The sequence below is a fragment of the Leptodactylus fuscus genome, chromosome 7, assembly GCF_031893055.1.
Source record: "Leptodactylus fuscus isolate aLepFus1 chromosome 7, aLepFus1.hap2, whole genome shotgun sequence".
Lineage (NCBI taxonomy): Eukaryota > Metazoa > Chordata > Amphibia > Anura > Leptodactylidae > Leptodactylus > Leptodactylus fuscus.
In genome coordinates, this window is record NC_134271.1 from 99536724 (window position 1) to 99563409 (window position 26686).

At 42.4% G+C, this 26686-nt stretch overlaps 1 protein-coding gene across 1 annotated transcript in view; it reads left to right on the plus strand.

Annotated features, from left to right (window-relative positions):
* MDGA2 (MAM domain containing glycosylphosphatidylinositol anchor 2) overlaps positions 1 to 26686 on the plus strand; it is a 547529-nt gene that overhangs the window by 402702 nt on the left and 118141 nt on the right. The window contains exon 8 of the mRNA XM_075282612.1: positions 12827 to 13120. Within this exon, the coding sequence (XP_075138713.1) occupies positions 12827 to 13120 (294 nt within the window). The remainder of the gene's footprint in view (positions 1 to 12826; positions 13121 to 26686) is intronic.

The window sequence follows — 26686 nt, forward strand, 5'->3', positions numbered from 1 at the left end:
ACTACAGTCAGCTCACAGCATATTGTAGTGGAAATATCATCTACAGCAGTCAGCTCACAGCATATTGTAGGGGAAAGATCATCTACAGCAGTCAGCTCACAGCACATTGTAGAGGGAAATATCATCTACTATAGTCAGCTCACAGCATATTGTAGGGGAAAGATCATCTACTATAGTCAGCTCACAGCATATTGTAGGGGAAAGATCATCTACTATAGTCAGCTCACAGCATATTGTAGGGGAAAGATCATCTACTATAGTCAGCTCACAGCATATTGTAGGGGAAAGATCATCTACTATAGTCAGCTCACAGCACATTGTAGGGGAAAGATCATCTACTATAGTCAGCTCACAGCACATTGTAGAGGGAAATATCATCTACTATAGTCAGCTCACAGCATATTGTAGGGGAAAGATCATCTACTATAGTCAGCTCACAGCACATTGTAGAGGGAAATATCATCTACTATAGTCAGCTCACAGCACATTGTAGAGGGAAATATCATCTACTATAGTCAGCTCACAGCACATTGTAGAGGGAAATATCATCTACTATAGTCAGCTCACCGCATATTGCAGGGGAAATATAATCTACTATAGTCAGCTCACAGCACATTGTAGAGGGAAATATCATCTACTATAGTCAGCTCACAGCACATTGTAGAGGGAAATATCATCTACTATAGTCAGCTCACAGCATATTGTAGGGGAAAGATCATCTACTATAGTCAGTTCACAGCACATTGTTGAGGGAAATATCATCTACTATAGTCAGCTCACAGCATATTGTAGGGGAAATATTATCTACTATAGTAAGCTCTCAGCTTTTTGTAGGGGGAGATTATCTACTATTGTTACCTCACAACATATTGTAGGGGAAAGATCATTTACTATAGTAAACTCACAGCACATTGTAGAAGGAAGATCATCTACAGAAGTCATCTCACAGCACATGGTAGGGGGAAGATCATCTACTACAATGAGCTCACAGTACAGTGTAGGATGAAGATCAGCTACTATATCATCTCACAGCACATGGTATGGGAAGGATCATCTACTACAGTCAGTTCACAGCACACTAGAGGGGAAAGACCATCTACTACAGTCAACTCATAGCACATGGTAGGGGAAAGATCATCTACTACAGTCAGTTCACAGCACACTAGAGAGGAAAGATCAGCTACTACAGTCAACTCGCAGCACAGTTTAGGGGGAAGATCATTTACAGAAGTCAGCTCTCAGCAAATTGTAGGGTAAAAATCATCTACTATAGTCAGCTCACAGAATGGTGTAGGGGAAGATCATCTACAGCAGTCAGTTCACAGCACAGTGTAGGATGAAGATTAGCTACTACAGACATCTCATGGCACATGGTAGGGGGAAGATCAACTACTACAATGAGCTCACAGCACAGTGTAGGATGAAGATCAGTTACTATAGTCATCTCACAGCACATGGTAGGGGAAAGACCATCTAGTACAGTCAGTTCACAGCACACTAGAGGGGAAAGATCAGCTGCTAAAGTCAACTCGCAGCACAGTTTAGGTGGAAGATCATTTACAGAAGTCAGCTCTCAGCACACTGAAGTAGAAACATCACCTACTACATTCAGTTCCCAGCACATTGTAGTAGAAGATCATCTACAGCAGTCAGTTCACAACACAATGTAGAATGGGGATCATCTACAGGGAGGGGGAGAACTGAACTGAAGTTATACCCCTACATAAGAAAAGAAAACAGCTAAAGCAGATAACATACGAGCAGGGCTAGAGAGTACTCCCAGAGCCAGAAGAAAGCATAAAAGAAAGGATCAATACAAGAAAAAAGTGTATTTTTTAATGCAAGAACAGTATTTTTTATACATAAAGTGCAACTCCGCGCTTAACCACATGATTTGCTGTTGAACATACGCCTGACTAATCAAAGGTAACACAACATTAGTCAGGGACAGTATTGCAGCGCTAAGCACCAGCTAGTGGTAGAAATGGTAATGCATTAATTTCACCCTTCCTCAAAAAAAAGTAATTTAACATTAGTTGACAGTTGATGTATTCACAATTGGTACATGGTATTTTATCATATTTTTTATTTTACCACATCATAGAGTCATAAATAAATAAGTTTTTAACTTTTAGAAAGCAATTTTTGTTCCTGTGTCTCTGTGATGATGTTTGTTTTATTATTTCATGTTTTTCCAAGCGATGTTTTGCCACTGGGTGAGTCCCAATTGCAGCAGAACTTCTAAAGCAGTCAGATGGCTGTAAAGAATTAATGTGGTGCAGCCGCTTTGGGACAAGATAGGTCATTTGTAGAATTTTGTAAGTCTGTTCAATGAAATGACTAATGTAATACTTAGAATTTTATATGTCTTTTTAACTATAGATGGTATACAATTTTATCTTTCAAAACATTGACATACTGAGAATATTTTAGGATTTATATTCTCTATGCCATAAAAATATATCACTGTGGATTATTGGGAGGCAAAAGGTTGAAAGCCAAAGGGGCTTCTACCATCTAGGGGCTCCCAGAGGGTGTCCAGTGCTTTAAAAAAAAAAAAAAATCATATCTGAATACAGTTATCTGGGTATTGTATAAGCACTAATATCAAGGAAGTATATATCAGTATTATTGGGACACTGCATGGCACTATTAATTAGGTATCATATGACGTTATTTTTTAGGAATTGTGTTGTATTTCTAATCGTATGGTGGTATTAGTGCACATTGCAAAGAGTAATGAACTGCCAAAGTATTTGTTCTCCTTCTGAAAATATATATTATATAGTCCAAAATGTAATCTTTACAAACAATTGGTATTGTGTGCGGACCTATAAGTCTCCATGGTTGCAAACTGCAAACAAACCCCTATGTAGCCTGATCCTGCAGTTACTAAGTTCAAACCTACCAAATGTACAGTATGGAGAATGAGACTTGGGAAATGATTATACTCTGGGATCACAGTGTGCCCATGTCACCCATGAGGCCCAATCAAAGAATCAGAAGTGACCCCCAAGACGAAATGACGTCACAGAAGTGTGCTGGACATAGCAAGAAAGCAGAGACAGAGTGCCCGGCACCGCAAGGAGTCTTAAGCAGTATCAGAAGGGGATGCTTTTTATCACTTTCCCTGTGCCTCCAGCTTTTATACTATGAGGTCTCAAGAGACCCCAGAACATAATGATTTACTGCAGTGCATGTCGTGGTGGCCATTTTTGTTGGTCTGAGACAAATCCCAAATTGTTTGGATTTGGTTAAAGCCAAACAATTTAGAATATTCAGGTCGAATACTGATTTTCCCATCTCTACCTGTAACCAATAGATAAAAATAGAGAGTCTTCAGTAGTTGACACACTGATGAACAAAAGAGTAACAATGTTATGAACTTTTGACTTTAATGCTCCATATCTCATGTGAGACTGCCATCATTTTATAGACAATCATCTTGGCTATCTCAAACATAAATTTGACTTGCAACTGTTTAGCATATGATTAGTTATGCAGATTATAGTTCTGTAACTGCATTGTTACTGTTTTGCTTCTGTAAATCAAAATTCGTAATTATTTGTATTGTTTTGTATATCCACCTTTGGCTTTCATCACTTCTGGGCATGCTCTCACTGAGATTCAAGCATGTCTCAACCGAAATCTGATCCCAGGTCTCTTCTCCATGTTTCCAATGTTGGTGCATACTGGTCGACTCACTTGGGGATGAATACAGCTTTTACTACAACTGTACCCACAAATGTTAGATCGGGGTGAGGTCTGGAGACTTTGGGGCCAATCTGGCACCTTTTCTTCATTGTATTGAACTATTTCTTTGATAATCTTAATGTATGCTTTGGGTAGTTGTCCTACTGGAACACTATGATGTCCTTTTCATACCCATAGCACTCAAGTGTACGAAGTAACTCACCTTCTAGGGTACTCACATATTGCTCAGCATTGAGACCACCATTGATCCTGGTCAAGTATCCAACATATTTGGATGTGAAACAACTGTGCATCATCAGGCTTCCGCCACCAAACTTGATAGTTCTTTAAATTTCTCGATCTGCTCGACACCTTTCCCTTATTTACTTCCAGGCCCATTTGCAACCATCAAAACAGTCTATTGACTTACATCTCATCGCTCCAAATCACCCATTTTCAATCTTCTACTGGCTATTTTCATACTTTTTTGCAAATTCAAATGTTCAAAGCATTGTTACCCTTTTGCTTATCAGTGTACCATTTAATGGCTAACTGGAAAGGTGATGGGAAATAGCAAGCTTTTGAGACTACTTAGGTCCCTTCATCAAATATGGTGTAATACAAAATCTGAAGAATACATACATTCCTCATCATTGAAATTGCAACATCAAGAGGGACAAGCTGTAAGGTTATGCAAATTTAGAATGCAGATGTCACTATGATCTGCAAATTATAAAAATTTAAAGCACCTAAGCCCAATCTGTGCAAGTGGGGTGTAAAAGTGAATTTTTTAGCAACATGTAGTCTCACAAATTGGCCACGTAGTGTAGGACAATTGTGCGACACCTTCTGTTGACATAAAAGTTTTTGCCACTTGTCGCAACTTTAGAGGGCTAGAATCCTTGAACTGAGAGACCTTGGTTTCTCACTCTGGCAGATCGCTATGTGCCTAGGACAAGATGTCAGTACTGTTCAACGTTGTGTGTCCCATGGAATGACAGCAAGAGGTGTGAAATTGCTCATCACATCCCAAGCCTAGGGCAGCAAACATTTTGGACATAAACTATGTTGAAAGTGCCAGCATGACATTGAACTATAAGCTAGACAACAACAGGTGTTCCATTGACCTCACACCAGATATCTCAAAAGCTACCATGGTGCACAGCAAGGCAGCACTGAAGACTTGAGTGGAGATCTGTCCTTCTCAGTAATAAACCCTCTTATGCCTCAGATGCAATGATAGTTCGAGATTGGCCAGGAGACCATATGGACACTGCTATGAAAGTGCCTTTACAACAGAATCTCAGACCTACTCCCAGGATTATGGGGTGCCGTGGTATAATGTTAGGTTGCTGGACTTCATTAGTCTTCAATTCCGGTAACCTATTGCAAAGGTAGCAGCCAATACTGGCACATTGTGTGCCTAAGTGCATTCAGCATGGCATAACATTCCTCAGACATCCATTAATAACCTCATTGATAGCTACCCAAGGTGTGAAAGTGCTTGTATTTCTGTGCATGGTGTTCAAACCCCATAGTGAATAAAACAAGATGTTTTGAATATTTTACTCCCTTTTCTATAATTTGTATGTCAATAACATGTCTATCCATCTTGTGATTCCTATAATTCCAAGGCTTTTCCTTTTTGGTGTTGCAATTTCAATGTTTAGGTGTGTAGTTATACACAAAATGACGTATGAGTAGTGTGGTAATGGGACGTGGTAAAAAAAAACAAAAAACAAAAAAACAAAAACAGAACTAGCAATATAGTAGGTCATAGATAAGTTTTAGTTTCTCTGATTCCTACCACTGACCTTTGGCTGAGAGGTTGTCACCATAACATCACACTGCCTAAGAAGGCACATGTCTGTCCTGTATTTTTACTGTGCAATACATGTTGTAGAGGCCATTTTAGTCAATCTGAGACAAATTACCATTTATTAAAAACCAAACAATTTGGAATGTTTGGGTTCAAACCGATTTGTTTGGGGTTCCCCATCTCTAGTCTTTATGCACAGTTTTGCTTTAAACATATGTATTTGAGGCCACCATTATATTTGTTCATATCTACAGGATTAGAACACATTTTTGTGTTTTAGAGCTTGAATGTAGACAATGGTATTTTTTTATGCATGTAGGATGAGAACTATCCCACCTAAAATATGTTGGGCAGTCAATAGACTTCTGGTACAGTGATGCCTCAGCTTTATTGTATTTTGGTGACGTTGTCCAGAAAGCGTATTTCTCTAAAGAGGTTGAGTGTGATGAACTGATTGAAATCCTCATGGGATGTTTACAGCCGTTGCCCGGCTCAGTAACTTCCTATTCACTTGGACCATCAGGATTATGGTTTACTATTGTTACATTGACATTATTTAAATTATCTGGTTTATGCAGTAACTAAAACATTTCATTAGGATAGTAATCAATTTCATGTCCCTATCGACTAGATACATAATTTCACCTTCACTCTACCCCAAGTCAGTAGACCACTAATGATATCTTAGATGGGGCATCTCCATTGTCTACAGTAGAACTATGATATACAACTGCATATAGTACGATTTATTCCTCCGGATATGGACAAAAATGTTAGTAGAAACAATGAAAAAATATGTGCATTTTCAGCTCACCATAAATAATGGCATAGTCCAATCCCAGGGACAGACAATGGGGTGCATGGAAACTCCCTGGACTGAATCAACTATTAAAAACAAACAAAAAAAAAACAAAGGAAAAGAAGAAAAAAACCCTATACAAATGCAAAATGGCTTATGTGTTTCAAGACTGCAAGCCTTTTACTCATAGGGTAAGAGGCTATGAGTAAGAGGCTTGCAGTCTTGAAACGCGTAAGCCATTTTGAATTTTTATAGGGATTTTTCTTCTTTTCCTATGTTTTGTTGGGTTTTGGGGGTTTTAATGGTTGATTAAACGTTATTTTTTACTGTGACTTCGGAGTGATGCTGTTTTTTTTTTATCTCATTTTGAATTTAAATATTTTAGTAGCTTAAAAAAAACATTTTTAAAACTAGGCATTGAAAATCAAATTGTCAGAGCCCCCAGAATGCCAAAAAGTGAGCCATTGCAGTCAAAACAATTGGGTTAATTTCAGTTCCGTCTTGAGTTGCAAAGTACTGCTACATGAAAGAGGTCGTGGGTCATTTCATTTATATCAAGCACCATACCATTTACTGTATACCTGTCTCCATCCTCTGCAAACACTAGTTTTTAGAATCAATTAACCTTGCTGGCCTTTTGACTAATGGATTGAATAAGCATCACTTTTAAGTTTTATGTTGTCCTTACTGCATTAATAGATGGGTTCACAATTACGCTCTTAGAGATAGTTGCCATCATTATGGCTGTTCATGGGAGTTGCATTGCCACGTTGTTCTGTGCTTCAGAACTATAGTGCAATGTCAGATTTGTAGTAAAAATAAAAAATTCGAAGTTTGACAGGGATATCCTAATTGTAAGCAATTAAACCATATTAATAATAACCCTAAAAGAGATTGTACAATAGTGAGATTTTCTTTTATGTTCTAATCTAATGTTCTAAGAGGATTTGCACGTCAAGCATAAAACCAACCATATAGTAATAACTCATAGTAATAGCAGTTTTACAATATTATAGTGGCAGCCATTTTTTGGAAAAATAACTATAGGAAAGTCAGCCATTTATTATACTGGACCATTTGCTGCATCCTTCCTTCCTAACCTGAGCTGCATACAGAATCAATAAATAGTTTTATTAATTGAGAACCTATCCTTAGTCAAAAGTCTGACACCTACGCCCCAGGGCAGTCTGGTATTTGGAAAAAATTTTTGCGTGGCTGTGCTTAGTATCACAGCTCATCCCATTCATTTGAATGGGATTGAGCTATGATAAGGCTATGTGACCAGTGTCTGATATGTCCTAGAGGAGTTCAAGGCTGATCTAGGTCATCTAGGACCCAGCAGCTCATACAGGTTTGGATCACATGACCACCAGAGTTGGAGGAGCCGCATCATGGCGCTGTGTATGCTGTGATCAGGAAAACAGGAATGGTAATAAAGTGCCTCCCTGCCTTCACTATGGGAGGTCTGTTTTTTTACCTAGTGAATTTGGGTCACTAATCAACTAGTATGCCCTGGTAAAAAATTAAAAAAATAAAATGAATCAAAACATCAAATGAAATAGTGATTTGCTCACATTGATAGGAAATATTTTCGTCTATTAGTGCTAGAGCTTTCCCTGGTTTATAGAACTGTACTATTACTGTCTGTTTCTGACCTCGGGTATAGAGAAAATGCCATGCTCGTAAAAGGCCACTGCTATTTATGGTAATATTTTCAGCAAAGGGCAAAGCAGACAAAGAACAAGATCTTCTTAAACTGTTCTGTACAAGTAATGAAAAATATTCACTGCTTAAAAAAAATCTAGACATTACATTATTTATTAATATTTCTTGCCTGTATAAATATACTATTAATGGGGGAAAATGCTAATTTACTTTATGTCAGTATATTTATGGGTTACACGTAGAGTCAGAAACCATAGCTTGAATTGGCACTTTGGGATCAATCAAATTTGGCATGTATTTGGCTCTTTTCCTATATAAGAAATGATAAAAATCGCATATTCTTTAATCTATATACAATGGGACAGATTTATTATGCCTTGTACATCAGTTTTCTGGTGTACAAGGCAAAAAAAGTAGAATTATTTTTCACAAAATTGTGATTTTTTTTTTAAAATCCTGCAGTGCATTCACCAAAAAAGGAGGCATAACAAAGGAAAGGGGGGCAGTCCCTGCCAGATTTATTGTCATTTATACCAGAGATCTGCTTTATATGATGTGGGAAGCATACTCCAGCTAAGAGATGGCATATATTTGCCCTCTAGGTGTAGGACCAAGTGGAGGGTGATCGTCATTTATGAGTCCGGGTATATGAAGACAGAGGCGAGGTTCACTTCTGCAAACTGGTCTCCATCTTTCTATTTCAATAACGCACCGGAATGACGGAGACCAGACCACTAAAAGAGAGGTTATCTGAAGACACCCGTGGACCCCATAGACTATAATGGGGTCTGCCAGGTGTTCATTAGATTTCTGCTGTTTTTGGCAGAAGAAAAAGTTCTCAATGTAGGACTTCTCTCTCGGTGGTTTCTACAGTGGAGATATGAACCTAAGCTGAAGTTATTAATGAAAGTTTTAAGAAATTTTGAGTATAATATATATATATATATATATATATATATATATATATATACACACACACACACAGAGAAAAGTGGGGGGGTGGTAGAGAAAGTATATTATATTAGAATGTTTTTGTTTAGTTTTTAGTTTTTACATAATGTAAAAATTACAAGATTTAACTTTTTCTAAACCCTATTCCTAAGTTTCTTATCACTACAGTACTGTCACATCTGAGGTTTAGAAAGGCGTTATTGTATTTTTTCTTCCGTATCTTTTTATCACACTGGGCTTGTTGATCATCCGCTTTATGTGCAGTTTGTGAGTATGAAATAGTTATGCAGCAGCAGCACCTGCTGGGAAAGACACGATGGAGCAGTTACAAGACGTGCTTGCCAAGAATGTTGTATACTATGCTGATTATATACATGAAGACTCCTCTGCACGAAACCTTCGCTCATACACCAGCTGATTTTCCAGTCACTGACCCATGGTTCTTTGTACATAACAAATGCTTAAGGCAATATTCTAATAATAGCTTAGCAGCTCCATTCAAATAAAACACATTTTGTTCTTATTTTTTTCATTTCAAGCCAGACTGTTGCTTTGTTGTCCAATGCTTAAGAAATACATAAAAACTCGCTTTAAATTATACATTTACTTCAGTCGTCTATATTATATAAAGTATCAATGAAAAGGGTTCAGTATATCCACATAAATACTGGTTATGTATATTTTTACACAAACATATAGAATCATCATTAAATAATAAGAAATACGTATTTAATTATAAAAAAAAATCTATAATTAAACCCAGATGCGCCTTTTATAAAAACCATTCCATCCTTCTATTGGACTATTTTATTGAGTTGGACTAATGTGGCATTTTGGTGGAATTTATTTTATTTTTTTAAATTATTACAGTGTTACTATAAGGCAGCCTGTTTTGACTATTGTTGGATTTATTAAGATTAGAGATGAGCGAGTACTGTTCAGATCAGCCGATCCGAACAGCACGCTCGCATAGAAATGAATGGACGTAGCAGGCACGCGGGGGGTTAAGTGGTCGGCCGGCGTCAAAGCGGAAGTATCAGGTGCATCCATTCATTTCTATGGTGCGTGCTGTTCGGATCGGCTGATCTGAACAGTACTCGCTCATCTCTAATTAAGATGTATCACAGTAAAATGAGCTTTGAACCCCATTGGGTTCTATAATTATACCAATAATATATGTATAGTTCACAACATTAACTGATAATAATGGGGATGAACTGAGAATGATCTTGGCTCCTTGTCCATTCTACATGAGCTATATGAACCTGTGCAGTGCACATATGCTCCACAACATAAGAGACCATGATGGTTGGGGACCGGTCTGACAGGTTTCTCTTGTCTTCTACAAGAAATGGAAAATTTTGGATTGTCAAGGAAATACTTAAATTAATCTAGGCCATAGGCCTTGAAGACCATGAGCGTATTACTAACCACTATAGCCAAGATATACTTCAAAGCTATGGACACCTTTATAATATTTTTTACTTACTATAGTTGAATGTTATTTTGATTTTGTTACACATTTGAACTCTTTGGCTTCTGTAGCACGTATACATAGCAAGCTGCAGAATGGCATTCACTAGTAAATCCATAAGACTTATCATTTGATCATAAATCAGTTTCAAAGATCTTTTAAGGGAAAAGGAGGGGGGGGGGGGCTTGAGTTCAAGCTGTCACACAGCCAGTCTGATAGATTTGCTAGTGAACAACATTCTGCTGCTTGTTATATATGATATATTCATACCAGCTGAAGAAGTCCATAATTTTTAATGAAAACCTATTACTTACACTGACAAATAAAAAACAAAGTTTTGAACTTTTGAATTTCAGGTTCCATATCTCACCATCCACTACAGCTGTGAACATGAGACTACTATCATTTTATAGACAAGCATCTTGGCTATCTAATACTTTGAATTGGAACTATTTAGCATATGATTAATTATGCAGATTCTTGTCACAAAACTGTGTTGTTACTGTTTGCTCCTGGTGGTGGAAAAATCTGTTTTTTCTTGTATACTACATTATAGTATACTACATCACAGCCTGTTCTCACTTTCCCTAATAGCTCAGTGTGTTATTAGTTTGATTCCCAAGTGAAAGGTCACTGGTTCAAATTGAGAATCAGCCATGAATAGGATTTCCTAAGAAAAGAAAAACAGCATCATCCAGCTCATCAATAGTTGTCTCTCGGCCAAGAAAATTGCCAAACTACATCTACATCTGTCCATCTATTCAAAAACCAAGGAGGTGGACATCAGGTATAATGGTGTAACAAACACGGCAGGGAAGGTGGCTCGTATGCTTTGTAATAGTGAGATAACAGACATCCATACTAGCACAGTGCGACATACGTTACACAAGTCTGGAATGGTGGCCTAAAAAAAGGTGAAGAAGCCTCAACTTCAATATTGTCATAAGAAGAGTTGGCTCATGTTTGTAAAAAAATACAAAAATTGGACAGTAGAAGATTGGAAACTGTGATTTGGAGTGATGAGATGAAAGTCAGTAGACTGGACTCTGGTGCAAATGGGTCTGAAAGAATAAAGTGAAAGGGGGGCTAACAAATCGAGACATTGAAGGAACTGTCATTGGATACTAGACCAGGATCAATGGTGGTCTCAATGCTGAGCTATATAAGTATGTTCCAGTAGGGCGTTCAGGTCGTTCCTGAAGCATATCTCAAGATTAGCAAATAAATGATTCAATGACAATAAAGTAGCAATGCTGGTTGGCCCCCAGAGTCCCTCAACGCAATTGAACATTTGAGCTGAAGAAAAATCTGTATTCGTATCCAAGTGAGTTGACCAGTATGTACCAATATTGGGAATGTGTAGAAGAAACATGCAATTAGATTTCAGTCGAGACATGCTTGAATCTTATTTAGAGCATGCCCAGAAGGATTCAAGCAGTGATGGATTTACAAAATACTAAAAATTATCATTTAGATTTTTAGGAGCAAAACAGAAACAATGAAGTTACATGACAAGAATCTGCTCAACTAATTATATGCTAAATAGTTGCAAGTCAAATTAATCTATGGGATTGATGAGATTCCACGGACTGTTATACCCCAAATCAACCCCCCATACCCACCACTCAATACCCCCCCCCCCCCCCCCGACTCCAACTCCCCTCACACTTTACTAGCTTTGGCAATGCCAAATATCTATTCGGACGTGCCAATAAAGCCTGATTTGATTTGATAGCCAAGATGATTGTCTATAATGATATGGTAGTCTCACAATTGAAGTTGTAGTGGGTGGTGAGATATGGAGCCTGAAAGTCAAATGTACAAAAGACTGTACATACATACAGTTAAGCAAAAAACTATATAAAAATATACCTATAGGCTTTAATTTTGATTAATACCAGGCCACAGTTGTCCCTTCTCTAATGCCCCAATGGTCAATCCACTCTGGATTATAGTAAAAGTTTCTGAGGCTAACAAAAAATACATGTCCATCCAGCTCACCCCATTGTTCTCCAATGTAGATACAGAGGTAAGCATAAGGTAGAAGCCAGCTTTCCCTATAGTAGCGGAAAAATTCTAAAAATAAATATAAATTGTTATGCTGCTGATCTCATGAAAGGAATACAGAAACCTTTCATATAGTTAGACATATTATTAGTTTGTCCCATCATTCATCTTTTTTCCAAACTAAACAAACCTAGTTTTGATAATCTTAATTTTACATTGTTTAATTTAGCTCGATATTCACAGATAGCAATAGATAATTAGTAGGTGACAGCAGTAATTGACACTTTCTTAATATCTTAGGAGAACAACTGTAGGCTAGGCATAAAGTATAATAAGTGTTCTAGAGAAATGGATCCATTTGTTTAAAGAATGCAATATGAAAGTCAAGTTTATATATTTTTTTTTTCTTATATTGCAGTTCCTCCAAATCTCACAGTTCCAAAAGGCAAGTCTCCAATGGTGGCCAGAGAAGGAGATACCATAGAGCTGCAGTGTCAAGTATCTGGGAAGCCCAAGCCAATTATCATGTGGTCCAGAGCTGACAAAGAAGTACCAATGCCCGATGGATCAATGCAGATGGAGAGTTATGATGGAATATTAAGGATAGTCAATGTTTCCCGAGAAATGACGGGAACTTACAGGTGTCAGACAAGTCAATACAATGGATTTAATGTCAAGCCCAGAGAAGCTTTGGTTCAGCTGATTGTGCAATGTGAGTACAAAGGGTCATGACCATGATTATTTTTTTTAACTGTGTTTACATTGCTGTGAAGAAATAGCTGTCAATTCTGATTAGTTAAAATGTGAGATTTTCAGACAATGGTATAACATAATATCTGAAAAATCACATACTTATACACAGAAGAATACAAGAATAGAGAGGTAAATGATACAAGCAGCGCAGAAGTACAATTGTAAGGAGAGGAGTAAACTGCTGGAGACGTAAATACTGGAGGAGTTCGTACAAAAGGAGAGTAAATGTTGTATTGTTCTCTGAGATCCGGTCCATGGTTGTGATGCTTCTCTTAGTTTCTAGGGTACACTCCTCAAGTGATGTAAAATGATATAATCCATGAGACACATTCATCCCTGTTCTGAGTGTGTGAAAGGTTGTCAATAGTTTATATTCTTTGTCTTTCTAAGACTTAAAGTTTTCTTTTATTACCCATATTCTCATATCTGTGATGTGGTAGATGTATCCTATTCTCTGTTATAGCATCACAATGCAAGTTCATCTTCATTCCAAGCTTTTGACCTCTTTCAACAAATAGAGACCCCCAGCAGGACATTTGATAGCTAGAGTTACATAAACCACATTTGGTATAGTGTAGTTGGTTTAAAGAAACATTCCAGATGTGCTATTCTTTTTTTATGCCTAGTGCAAAGCTTGAAGTGATAGAGCTATGCACCTCCTCCTATTATATCTGCATATCATAGCAAGGGCAAGGCCCAAAGTTGCAGCTTTTTTTGTTGCAGATTTTGTTGCATTTTTTGAGCCAAAGCCAGAAATGCATTAAGAAAAAGGTAGAAGTATAAGGACCTCCTATATTTTGTAGTCATTCTTGGATTTGGCTCAAAAAACTAAGTCTGCAACAACAAAAAAACAGCATTTCTAGAACCAGTGTCCTTAAAGGGGATGGACACTTTCAGACCAATATTGAGAGACAAATGTTATGGTTTGTATAATAAAAAGATATACAATTTTCCAATATACTTTCTGTATTAATTCCTCACCGTTTTTTAGATTTCGGCTTGCTGTCATTCATTCTGTTACTTCTAGTGGATAAAACTCTGACCATGGTCATGTGATTTACGGTCCATGGTCATGTGATGTACAACAGGTGCACAGCTGATTATCAGGCAGATATCTTATTACAGGGCTGTGACTATAACGACCTGTGCACCTGCGTGCTCATCACATGACCATGGACCGTAAATCACATGACCATGAACCGTAAATCACATGACCATGGTCAGAGTTTTATCCACTAGAAGTAACAGAATGAATTACAAAAGCAGAGACCTAGAAAACTGTGAGGAATGGATACAGAAAGTATATCGGAAAATTGTACAACTTTTTATTATACAAACCATAACATTTGTCTCTCAATATTGGTCTAAAAGTGGCCAACCCCTTTAACCTAAAAGGGTTTTCTAGGACCAGGAAATAGATGACTTATCAAAGGGGGAGCTTGAAGCTTTTAGGCCTCAACACAAAAAATGTAACGGGTTCCACACTTACCATGTGCTATCTATTGTACTTGGGTCTTCTTATGTTGTAGAGAGGCCTTTGGTCCAGTAGTGATTGCTATCCGAACACTTCCTATGGCTATGGCTCTGTGACCTATCCTTAGGACATCACCATACTATTGATGGGGCTTCAGCCCTTGGAACAACCACGGATCAGCTGATTGAAGTGACCACCCTGGAATACCCTCTCATTTCTAGTTCTTTAGAAATTATTTGTAGCTTTTTTTAGTGGGGCTTCTGCTACATGTATTTCAACAAGTATTGAATTTATACAATATATGTTAACTTAACTTTAGGGTTTTGTTTTGTTTTTTTACATGGCATTACACAGTATAGTGTGTGAATGAAAATTTCATGTTATATGCGACCACTGGGAAAAATAATTGAAAGTGACTAGAGATGAGCGAACACTAAAATGTTCGAGGTTCGAAATTCGATTCGAACAGCCGCTCAATGTTCGTGTGTTCGAACGGGTTTCGAACCCCATTATAGTCTATGGGGAACAGATACTCGTTAAGGGGGAAACCCAAATCCGTGTCTGGAGGGTCACCAAGTCCACTATGACACCCCAGGAAATGATGCCAACACCTCTGGAATGACACTGGGACAGCAGGGGAAGCATGTCTGGGGGCATCTAACACACCAAAGACCCTCTATTACCCCAACATCACAGCCTAACAACTACACACTTTACACACTCAATACCACCTCTCTGACAGTAGGAAAACACCTTGAAACATGTGTATTTGGCACTTGCAGTGAGGAGAGCTTGTCACCAGCAGTGAATTTGGCCCTTGTAGTAAGTTGAGGTTGGCACCAACATTTGTTTTGAAAATCAGGGTGGATTGAGCCTCTAACCAGCAGAGTTTGGGCAAATTCATGGTGGAGGGAGCCTCTAAAAACCCCAGTTTGGACCAATTCATGGTGGAGGGAGACTCTAAAAACCCCAGTTTGGACCAATTCATGGTGGAGGGAGCCTCTAAAAACCCCAGTTTGGACCAATTCATGGTGGAGGGAGCCTCTAACCAGCCCAGTTTGGGCAAATTCATGGTGGAGGGAGCCTCTAACCAGCCCAGTTTGGACCAATTAATGGTGGAGGGAGCCTCTAACCAGCCCAGTTTGGACCAATTAATGGTGGAGGGAGCCTCTAACCACCCCAGTTTGGACCAATTCATGGTGGAGGGAGCCTCTAACCAGCCCAGTTTGGACCAATTCATGGTGGAGGGAGCCTCTAAAAAACCCAGTTTGGACCAATTCATGGTGGAGGGAGCCTCTAAACAGCCCAGTTTGGGCAAATTCATGGTGGAGGGAGCCTCTAACCACCCCAGTTTGGACCAATTCATGGTGGAGGGAGCCTCTAAACAGCCAAGTTTGGACCAATTCATGGTGAAGGGAGCCTCTAAAAACCCGTTTGGACCAATTCATGGTGGAGGGAGCCTCTAAAAACCCCAGTTTGGACCAATTCATGGTGGAGGGAGCCTCTAACCAGCCCAGTTTGGACCAATTCATGGTGGAGGGAGCCTCTAAACAGCCCAGTTTGGGCAAATTCATGGTGGAGGGAGCCTCTAAAAAACCCAGTTTGGACCAATTCATGGTGGAGGGAGCCTCTAATTAGCCCAGTTTGGACCAATTAATTGTGGAGGGAGCCTCTAACCAGCCCAGTTTGGACCAATTAATGGTGGAGGGAGCCTCTAACCACCCCAGTTTGGACCAATTCATGGTGGAGGGAGCCTCTAAACAGCCAAGTTTGGACCAATTCATGGTGAAGGGAGCCTCTAAAAACCCGTTTGGACCAATTCATGGTGGAGGGAGCCTCTAAAAACCCCAGTTTGGACCAATTCATGGTGGAGTAAGCCTCTAACCAGCCCAGTTTGGGCAAATTCATGGTGGAGGGAGCCTCTAACCAGCCCAGTTTGGACCAATTAATGGTGGAGGGAGCCTCTAACCAGCCCAGTTTGGACCAATTAATGGTGGAGGGAGCCTCTAACCACCCCAGTTTGGACCAATTCATGGTGGAGGGAGCCTCTAACCAGCCCAGTTTGGACCAATTCATGGTGGAGGGAGCCTCTGAAAAACCCAGTTTGGACCAATTCATGGTGGAGGGAGCCTCTAAACAGCCCAGTTTGGGCAAATTCATGGTGGAGGGAGCCTCTAACCACCCCAGTTTGGACCAATTCATGGTGGAGGGAGCCTCTAAACAGCCAAGTTTGGACCAATTCATGGTGAAGGGAGCCTCTAAAAACCCGTTTGGACCAATTCATGGTGGAGGGAGCCTCTAACCAGCCCAGTTTGGGCAAATTCATGGTGGAGGGAGCCTCTAAACAGCCCACTTTGGGCAAATTCATGGTGGAGGGAGCCTCTAACCAGCCCAGTTTGGACCAATTCATGGTGGAGGGAGCCTCTAACCAGCCCAGTTTGGGCCAATTAATGGTGGAGGGAGCCTCTAAACAGCCAAGTTTTGGGAAATTCATGGTGGAGGGAGCCTCTAAACAGCCCACTTTGGGCAAATTCATGGTGGAGGGAGCCTCTAACCAGCCCAGTTTGGACCAATTCATGGTGGAGGGAGCCTCTAACCAGCCCAGTTTGGACCAATTAATGGTGGAGGGAGCCTCTAACCACCCCAGTTTGGACCAATTCATGGTGGAGGGAGCCTCTAAACAGCCAAGTTTGGACCAATTCATGGTGGAGGGAGCCTCTAAAAACCCCAGTTTGGACCAATTCATGGTGGAGGGAGCCTCTAACCAGCCCAGTTTGGGCAAATTCATGGTGGAGGGAGCCTCTAAACAGCCCAGTTTGGGCAAATTCATGGTGGAGGGAGCCTCTAACCAGCCCAGTTTGGACCAATTAATGGTGGAGGGAGCCTCTAAACAGCCAAGTTTTGGGAAATTCATGGTGGAGGGAGCCTCTAACCAGCCCAGTTTGGACCAATTCATGGTGGAGGGAGCCTCTAACCAGCCCAGTTTGGACCAATTCATGGTGGAGGGAGCCTCTAAACAGCCCAGTTTGGGCAAATTCATGGTGGAGGGAGCCTCTAACCAGCCCAGTTTGGACCAATTAATGGTGGAGGGAGCCTCTAAACAGCCAAGTTTTGGGAAATTCATGGTGGAGGGAGCCTCTAACCAGCCCAGTTTGGACCAATTAATGGTGGAGGGAGCCTCTAACCAGCCCAGTTTGGACCAATTAATGGTGGAGGGAGCCTCTAAACAGCCAAGTTTTGGGAAATTCATGGTGGAGGGAGCCTCTAACCAGCCCAGTTTGGACCAATTCATGGTGGAGGGAGCCTCTAAACAGCCCAGTTTGGGCAAATTCATGGTGGAGGGAGCCTCTAAAAAACCCAGTTTGGACCAATTCATGGTGGAGGGAGCCTCTAATTAGCCCAGTTTGGACCAATTAATTGTGGAGGGAGCCTCTAACCAGCCCAGTTTGGACCAATTAATGGTGGAGGGAGCCTCTAACCACCCCAGTTTGGACCAATTCATGGTGGAGGGAGCCTCTAAACAGCCAAGTTTGGACCAATTCATGGTGGAGGGAGCCTCTAAAAACCCCAGTTTGGACCAATTCATGGTGGAGGGAGCCTCTAACCAGCCCAGTTTGGGCAAATTCATGGTGGAGGGAGCCTCTAAACAGCCCAGTTTGGGCAAATTCATGGTGGAGGGAGCCTCTAACCAGCCCAGTTTGGACCAATTAATGGTGGAGGGAGCCTCTAAACAGCCAAGTTTTGGGAAATTCATGGTGGAGGGAGCCTCTAACCAGCCCAGTTTGGACCAATTCATGGTGGAGGGAGCCTCTAACCAGCCCAGTTTGGACCAATTCATGGTGGAGGGAGCCTCTAACCAGCCCAGTTTGGACCAATTCATGGTGGAGGGAGCCTCTAACCAGCCCAGTTTGGGCCAATTCATGGTGGAGGGAGCCTCTAAAAAACCCAGTTTGGACCAATTCATGGTGGAGGGAGCCTCTAAACAGCCCAGTTTGGGCAAATTCATGGTGGAGGGAGCCTCTAACCACCCCAGTTTGGACAAATTCATGGTGGAGGGAGCCTCTAAACAGCCAAGTTTGGACCAATTCATGGTGAAGGGAGCCTCTAAAAACCCGTTTGGACCAATTCATGGTGGAGGGAGCCTCTAACCAGCCCAGTTTGGGCAAATTCATGGTGGAGGGAGCCTCTAAACAGCCCACTTTGGGCAAATTCATGGTGGAGGGAGCCTCTAACCAGCCCAGTTTGGACCAATTCATGGTGGAGGGAGCCTCTAACCAGCCCAGTTTGGGCAAATTCATGGTGGAGGGAGCCTCTAAACAGCCCAGTTTGGGCAAATTCATGGTGGAGGGAGCCTCTAACCAGCCCAGTTTGGACCAATTAATGGTGGAGGGAGCCTCTAAACAGCCAAGTTTTGGGAAATTCATGGTGGAGGGAGCCTCTAACCAGCCCAGTTTGGGCAAATTCATGGTGGAGGGAGCCTCTAAACAGCCCAGTTTGGGCAAATTCATGGTGGAGGGAGCCTCTAACCAGCCCAGTTTGGACCAATTAATGGTGGAGGGAGCCTCTAACCAGCCCAGTTTGGACCAATTCATGGTGGAGGGAGCCTCTAACCAGCCCAGTTTGGACCAATTCATGGTGGAGGGAGCCTCTAAACAGCCCAGTTTGGGCAAATTCATGGTGGAGGGAGCCTCTAAAAAACCCAGTTTGGACCAATTCATGGTGGAGGGAGCCTCTAATTAGCCCAGTTTGGACCAATTAATTGTGGAGGGAGCCTCTAACCAGCCCAGTTTGGACCAAATAATGGTGGAGGGAGCCTCTAACCTGCCCAGTTTGGACCAATTAATGGTGGAGGGAGCCTCTAACCACCCCAGTTTGGACCAATTCATGGTGGAGGGAGCCTCTAACCAGCCCAGTTTGGACCAATTCATGGTGGAGGGAGCCTCTAACCAGCCCAGTTTGGACCAATTCATGGTGGAGGGAGCCTCTAAAAAACCCAGTTTGGACCAATTCATGGTGGAGGGAGCCTCTAAACAGCCCAGTTTGGGCAAATTCATGGTGGAAGGAGCCTCTAACCAGCAGAGTTGTGGGAAAGCAGGGTGGAGGGAGCCTCTAACCAGCAGAGTTGGTGGAAATCAGGGTGGAGGGAGCCTCTAACCAGCAGAGTTGGGGGAAATCATGTTGGAGGGAGCCTAGTATTAGCAGAATTGTGCAACGCTTATGGTGGATGAGTATGAGGATGCGGAGGAATTGGAGAGGTTGAGTACAGACATGGAGTTTCATGTTGGGGTGCTTTACACAGGTGGGCACAAAAATGAAGGCTCTATCCAGTGGTGGTTCATTTTTATCAAAGTGAGCCGGTCGGCACTCTCAGCTGACAGACGGGTGCGCTTGTCAGTGATGATGCCACCGGCTGCACTGAACACCCTCTCAGATAGGACGCTGGCGGCAGGACAGGACAGCACCTCCAAGGCATATAGGGCAAGTTCAAGCCACAGGTCCAACTTCGACACCCAATACGTGTAGGGCGCAGAGGGGTCGGAGAGGACAGGGCTGTGGTCGGAAAGGTATTCCCGCAACATGCGCCTATACTTCTCACGCCTGGTGACACTAGGACCCTCCGTGGCGGCACTTTGGCGAGGGGGTGCCATCAAGGTGTCCCAGACCTTAGACAGTGTGCCCCTCGTTTGTGTGGACCGGTGAGAACTTGGTTGCCTACTGGAGGAACTGCCCTCCCTGCCGCCAACGTCACATGCTGGAAACATCTCCATCATATTCTGCACCAATTGCCTGTGGCAAGCATTGATGCGATTGGCCCTCCCCTCTACCGGAATAAAAGACGAGATGTTGTTTTTATACCGGGGTCAAGGATAGCAAAGATCCAGTACTGGTTGTCCTCCATGATTTTGACAATACGCTTGTCGGTTGTAAAGCACCCCAACATGAACTCAGCCATGTCTGCCACAGTGTTAGTTGGCATGACTCCTCTGGCCCCACCGGAAAGTTCAATCTCCATTTCCTCCTCATCCTCCATGTCTACCCATCCGCGCTGCAACAATGGGACGATTCGAAGTTGCCCGGAAGCCTCCTGTATCACCATCACATCATCGGACAACTCTTCTTCCTCCTCCTCCTCCTCCTCCTCCTCCATTAAACGCAGTGAAGCGGACAGATGTGTGGACCTACTCTCCAGCTGTGACGGATCGGATGCTATCCCTAACTCCTCTGTGTGATCTGAGTTATCCCTGATGTCAATCAGGGATTCTCTCAGAACACACAAGAGCGGGATTGTAAGGCTCACCATCGCATCCTCAGAGCTCACCCTCCTTGTGGACTCCTCAAAGACCCGTAGGATGTCACAAAGGTCTCTCATCCATGGCCACTCATGGATGTGAAACTGAGGCAGCTGACTTTGTGGCACCCTAGGGTTTTGTAGCTGGTATTCCATCAAAGGTCTCTGCTGCTCAACCACTCTATTCAACATCTGAAACGTTGAGTTCCAGCGTGTGGGGACGTCGCACAAAAGCCGGTGTTGTGGCACATGCAGGCGTTGCTGGAGAGATTTTAAGCTAGCAGCGGCTACTGTCGACTTGCGAAAGTGGGCGCACATGCGCCGCACTTTCACCAGTAGCTCTGGAACATTGGGGTAGCTCTTTAGGAAACGTTGCACCACTAGGTTGAAGACGTGGGCCAGGCATGGAACATGTTGGAGTCCGGCAAGCTCCAGAGCTGCTACCAGGTTCCGGCCGTTATCACAAACGACCATGCCTGGGCCCAGGTGCAGCGGCTCAAACCATATTGCCGTCTCATCGAGGAGGGCATCCCTCACCTCGGAGGCAGTGTGCTGTCTGTCCCCCAAGCTAATCAGCTTCAGCACAGCCTGCTGACGTCTACCAACGCCAGTGCTGCAACGTTTCCAACTCGTAGCTGGGGTCAATCTAACAGCGGAGGAGGAGGCGGTGGCGGAGGAGGAGGAGGAGGGGGGTGTTCTTCTCGTGTCCCTGCCAGGAATGTTAGGCGGGGAGACGAGGTACACCGGGCCAGTTTGGGAAGCAGTCCCAGCCTCAACTACATTCACCCAGTGTGCCGTCAGTGAAATGTAGCGTCCCTGTCCGCATGCACTTGTCCACGCGTCGGTGGTCAAGTGGACCTTTGTGCAAAGCGCGGAACTAAGGGCCCGCCTGATGTTGAGTGACACGTGCTGGTGCAAGGCGGGGACGGCACACCGGGAGAAGTAGTGACGGCTAGGGACGGCATAGCGAGGTGCCGCAGTTGCCATCAGGTCCAGGAAGGCGGGAGTTTCAACAAGCCGGAACGCCAACATCTCCTGGGCCAGCAGTTTAGCGATGTTGGCGTTCAAGGCTTGCGCGTGTGGGTGGTTAGCAGTGTATTTCTGCCGCCGCTCCAATGTCTGAGAGATGGTGGGTTGTTGTAAAGAAACGCCTGATGGTGCCTTTGATGGTGCAGGAGAAGGAGATAAGACAGGACCAGGGGAGGATGAGGTAGAAGTCAACAAAGTGGCGGAGGCAGATGAAGTGGTGTCCTGGCTCGTCCTCTGGAGTGCATCGCCAGCACAGTCAGCAGTGGCAGTGGCAGAGGCAGAGGCAGAGGCAGTGGCAGTGGCGTGAACGGCAGGCGGCCTTTGTCCTGCCGTTGCTGCCTGCCACTGATTCCAGTGCTTGGATTCCAAATGACGGCGCATTGAAGTGGTGGACAGGTTGCTCTTCTCAGAGCCCCTAATCAATTTCGAGAGGCAAATTGTGCAGACAACACTATATCTGTCCTCGGCGCATTCCTTGAAAAAACTCCACACCTTCGAGAAACGTGCCCTCGAGGTGGGAGTTTTTCGGGGCTGGGTACGAACTGGAACATCTTGGGAGATTCCGGGTGTGGCCTGGCTTCGCCTAAGCTGCTGACCTCTGCCTCTGCCTCTAGCTACCCTTTTTGGTGCTGCACCTGCCTCAACATCCACACTACTTTCCCCGCTTGACATCCCCCCTGTCCAGGTCGGGTCAGTGTCCTCATCATCCACCACTTCCTCTTCCAACTCCTGTCTCATCTCCTCCTCCCGCACAATGCGCCGGTCAACTGGATGCCCTGACGGCAACTGCGTCACATCATCGTCGATGAGGGTGGGTTGCTGGTCATCCACCACCAAATCGAACGGAGATGGAGGAGACTCTAGTGTTTGAGCATCTGGACACAGATGCTCCTCTGTTAGGTTCGTGGAATCGTGACGTGGAGAGGCAGGTTGAGGGACAATGAAAGGAGCGGAGAACAGCTCTGGGGAGCAGGGACAGTTTGGGTTATTGTTCTGTAAAGCTTCGGAATTTTGGGAGGAAGGAAGACAAGACTGTTGGGTAATAGGAGGAGAGGAGGCAGAGTCTGACTGGCTGCTGGACAATGTGCTGTAAGCGTTCTCTGACAGCCATTGCAAGACCTGTTCCTGGTTCTCGGGCCTACTAAGGTTTGTACCCTGCAGTTTAGTTAATGTGGCAAGCAACCCTGGCACTGTGGAGTGGCGCAATGCTTGCTGCCCCACAGGAGTAGGCACGGGACGCCCTGTGGCTTCACTGCTACCTTGCTCCCCAGAACCATTCCCCCGACCTCGCCCACGGCCTCGTCCACGTCCCTTTCCGGGAGCCTTGCGCATTTTGAATTCCTAGTTAGAAATTGGCACTGTATACCAGTAGTAAAAATTGTGGGTGCACGTAACCCCAATATATTCTTTGAATTCCCAGTCAGAAACTGGCACTATATGGCAGTAGCAAGAAATGAGGGTATTTGTATTCCCAATATACTCTTTGAATTCCCAGTCAGACAATGGCACTGTATACCAGTAGTAAAAATTGTGGGTGCACGTAACCCCAATATATTCTTTGAATTACCAGTCAGACACTGGCACTATATGGCAGTAGCAAGAAATGAGGGTATTTGTATTCCCAATATATTCTTTGAATTCCCAGTCAGACAATGGCACTGTATACCAGTAGTAAAAATTGTGGGTGCACGTAACCCCAATATATTCTTTGAATTCCCAGTCAGAAACTGGCACTATATGGCAGTAGCAAGAAATGAGGGTATTTGTATTCCCAATATACTCTTTGAATTCCCAGTCAGACAATGGCACTGTATACCAGTAGTAAAAATTGTGGGTGCACGTAACCCCAATATATTCTTTGAATTACCAGTCAGAAACTGGCACTATATGGCAGTAGCAAGAAATGAGGGTATTTATAACCCCAATATATTCTTTGAATTCCCAGTCAGACAATGGCACTGTATACCAGTAGTAAAAATTGTGGGTGCACGTAACCCCAATATATTCTTTGAATTCCCAGTCAGAAACTGGCACTATATGGCAGTAGCAAGAAATGAGGGTATTTGTATTCCCAATATACTCTTTGAATTCCCAGTCAGACAATGGCACTGTATACCAGTAGTAAAAATTGTGGGTGCACGTAACCCCAATATATTCTTTGAATTACCAGTCAGAAACTGGCACTATATGGCAGTAGCAAGAAATGAGGGTATTTGTATTCCCAATATATTCTTTGAATTCCCAGTCAGACAATGGCACTGTATACCAGTAGTAAAAATTGTGGGTGTATATAGCCCCAATTCTATTGCTAGGGGACTTGCAGGGTATTTCTGGGGTGAAGGTGGGGGGGCACACCGTTGGAACGGGTATCGGGGTATATATCGGGTATACGGGAATACACTGACAGTGTATTCCATTCAGGATCCTGGGAAAGCTGGGTTGCGGCGATTGAGCCCGTCAGTGCCACGTTACACTGACAAGCTTCTCCCTGGAATTTAGCTCTTACAAGAGCTGTTGGTTGTCTTCTCCTTCCTATCCTAGCCTGTCCCTGCCTACCCAGAATCTAAGCCCTAGCTAGCTGGACGGAAACCTCTGTCCCCGGTGAATTGCAAGCTCAGAATGACGCGAACCTGGGCGGCGCTGTTCTTTTAAATTAGAGGTCACATGTTTTCGGCAGCCAATGGGTTTTGCCTACTTTTTTCAACGTCACCGGTGTCGTAGTTCCTGTCCCACCTACCCTGCGCTGTTATTGGAGCAAAAAAGGCGCCAGGGAAGGTGGGAGGGGAATCGAGTAATGGCGCACTTTACCACGCGGTGTTCGATTCGATTCGAACATGCCGAACAGCCTAATATCCGATCGAACATGAGTTCGATAGAACACTGTTCGCTCATCTCTAAAAGTGACCTTTTGGACTAAAATTAGGGTTAGCTTGAGTGAACAAGAGTTGTATTATAATAATACCAATGTCCTTATGATTGTATCCACGTACAGTACTGTCATATTATTTTTTTTTGCCTTAGCCTTTACACTCTTTTGTTCTTTCTCAGTTCTAGCTGAGCCTTTTAGCAAACAATGGCTTGAAAAATGACTCTTTTTAAATCCCAAAAGCATAATTAGCAAACAGTAACCGATTTACTTAGATCATTCCATGTACTATACCTATGTCACAGTCAATTAGCACCAAGAGATTATTTTTCTACAAGACTGATATTTGCTGCATCAGCGCCATGCACTAAGCTAATTCCGAAAAACCACAATCCACCTGCAGAATAGGGTTTACTCTTTCTGCCTTAGGAACTAACTAAAGCATATGGTAATATCCAAAATGATGACATCTACTTAGAATTCAAATTATTATTATTATTATTATTATTATTATTATTATTGTCATATTTATTATTATTATTATTATTATTATTATTATTATTATTATTATTATTATTATTTCCTTTTTCTATAATATTTTGATTGTTGTTTATAACTGTTTGGAGTTTTATAATTATTTTAATATTTTATTATGGTGATGTTACCGTAACATGTAAAAGTATATTTTGAGCCGGTTAATAAGCAGGTGTGAAATATGTAGTCTGGTCCACGGCTTAAGCCTGGTTCACATCTGCATTCAGTATTTCGTTTGGAGAGTTCGCTTGGGGCCCCCCGAATGGAAACATATATGTATTAAAAAGCGGTTACCTAAAGGAAACCCATGGACCCCATAGCCTATAGTAGAGTCCATGTGTTTTCCGCCTGGTGTTCGCACAAATCATGCAGAGAGAAAAGTGGTGCTTGCAGTATTTTTCTCTCCATATGATTCATGCGGACACCGCACAGAAAAAACATGGACCCCATTATAGTCTGAGTTCCGTGTGGTTTCTTAGCTAACTGCTTTTTAATGCGTTCGGTATTCCGTTTGGGGGATCCCAAACGGACTCCCCAAACAGAATACTGAACATAGATGTGAACCAGGCCTTACTGAAACAATATTTAATACCCTTTTTTCAAAGAAATGCAATTCTTGAAATAGACATGATACAATTATTTGGTAAAGGTATATCGACATGTGCCATTTGTAACTGGATTTTTTGCACCACCTTTTGTTAGTTTTCTTTCATTATTATTTTAATGGTAGAAAAATATTTTCTTGTCTCTTTACCCAAATATACAAGACCTTACCTTGTGTCTAAAAAAAATCACTAAAATCAGAGTTACTTATGTTAGCTAAGCATATCGACTGCACTTGCTTAACATGCCATTGAAGTCTACAACCCATACTGTGAATTAAACACAGGGTATACAGTTAAATAATAAATAGAATGTATTCCCACCAGGCAGGTGAAGTCAGACTTCACACTCTACCCATGACTGTCAATGTGGATGATTGCAGACTGCACACTATGCCAAGCAGTCATAACAAAGGCAATAACAAGGCAAAAAGATGAGGAATTAAATTTCCCACTTCAGTCAAGAAAAAGGAGAAACTCGACATCTAAAAACTTTACCTGCAAAATATATATATATTTTTTTACTAATCCTTCATTTCCATTTATAACATAACATTTTTATTCCGTTGCATGGCATTTAACAACAAATGTCTCCAAAAATTGCTCTTTAAAGTTGTTAATGCTTTGAGACCTATCCTTAGGATAGCAAACCAAAAAATCATGCCTACGAACGAATATAATAAATTCATGTTTATTAAATATACAGACACATATTACCATAGTGGGAGTCA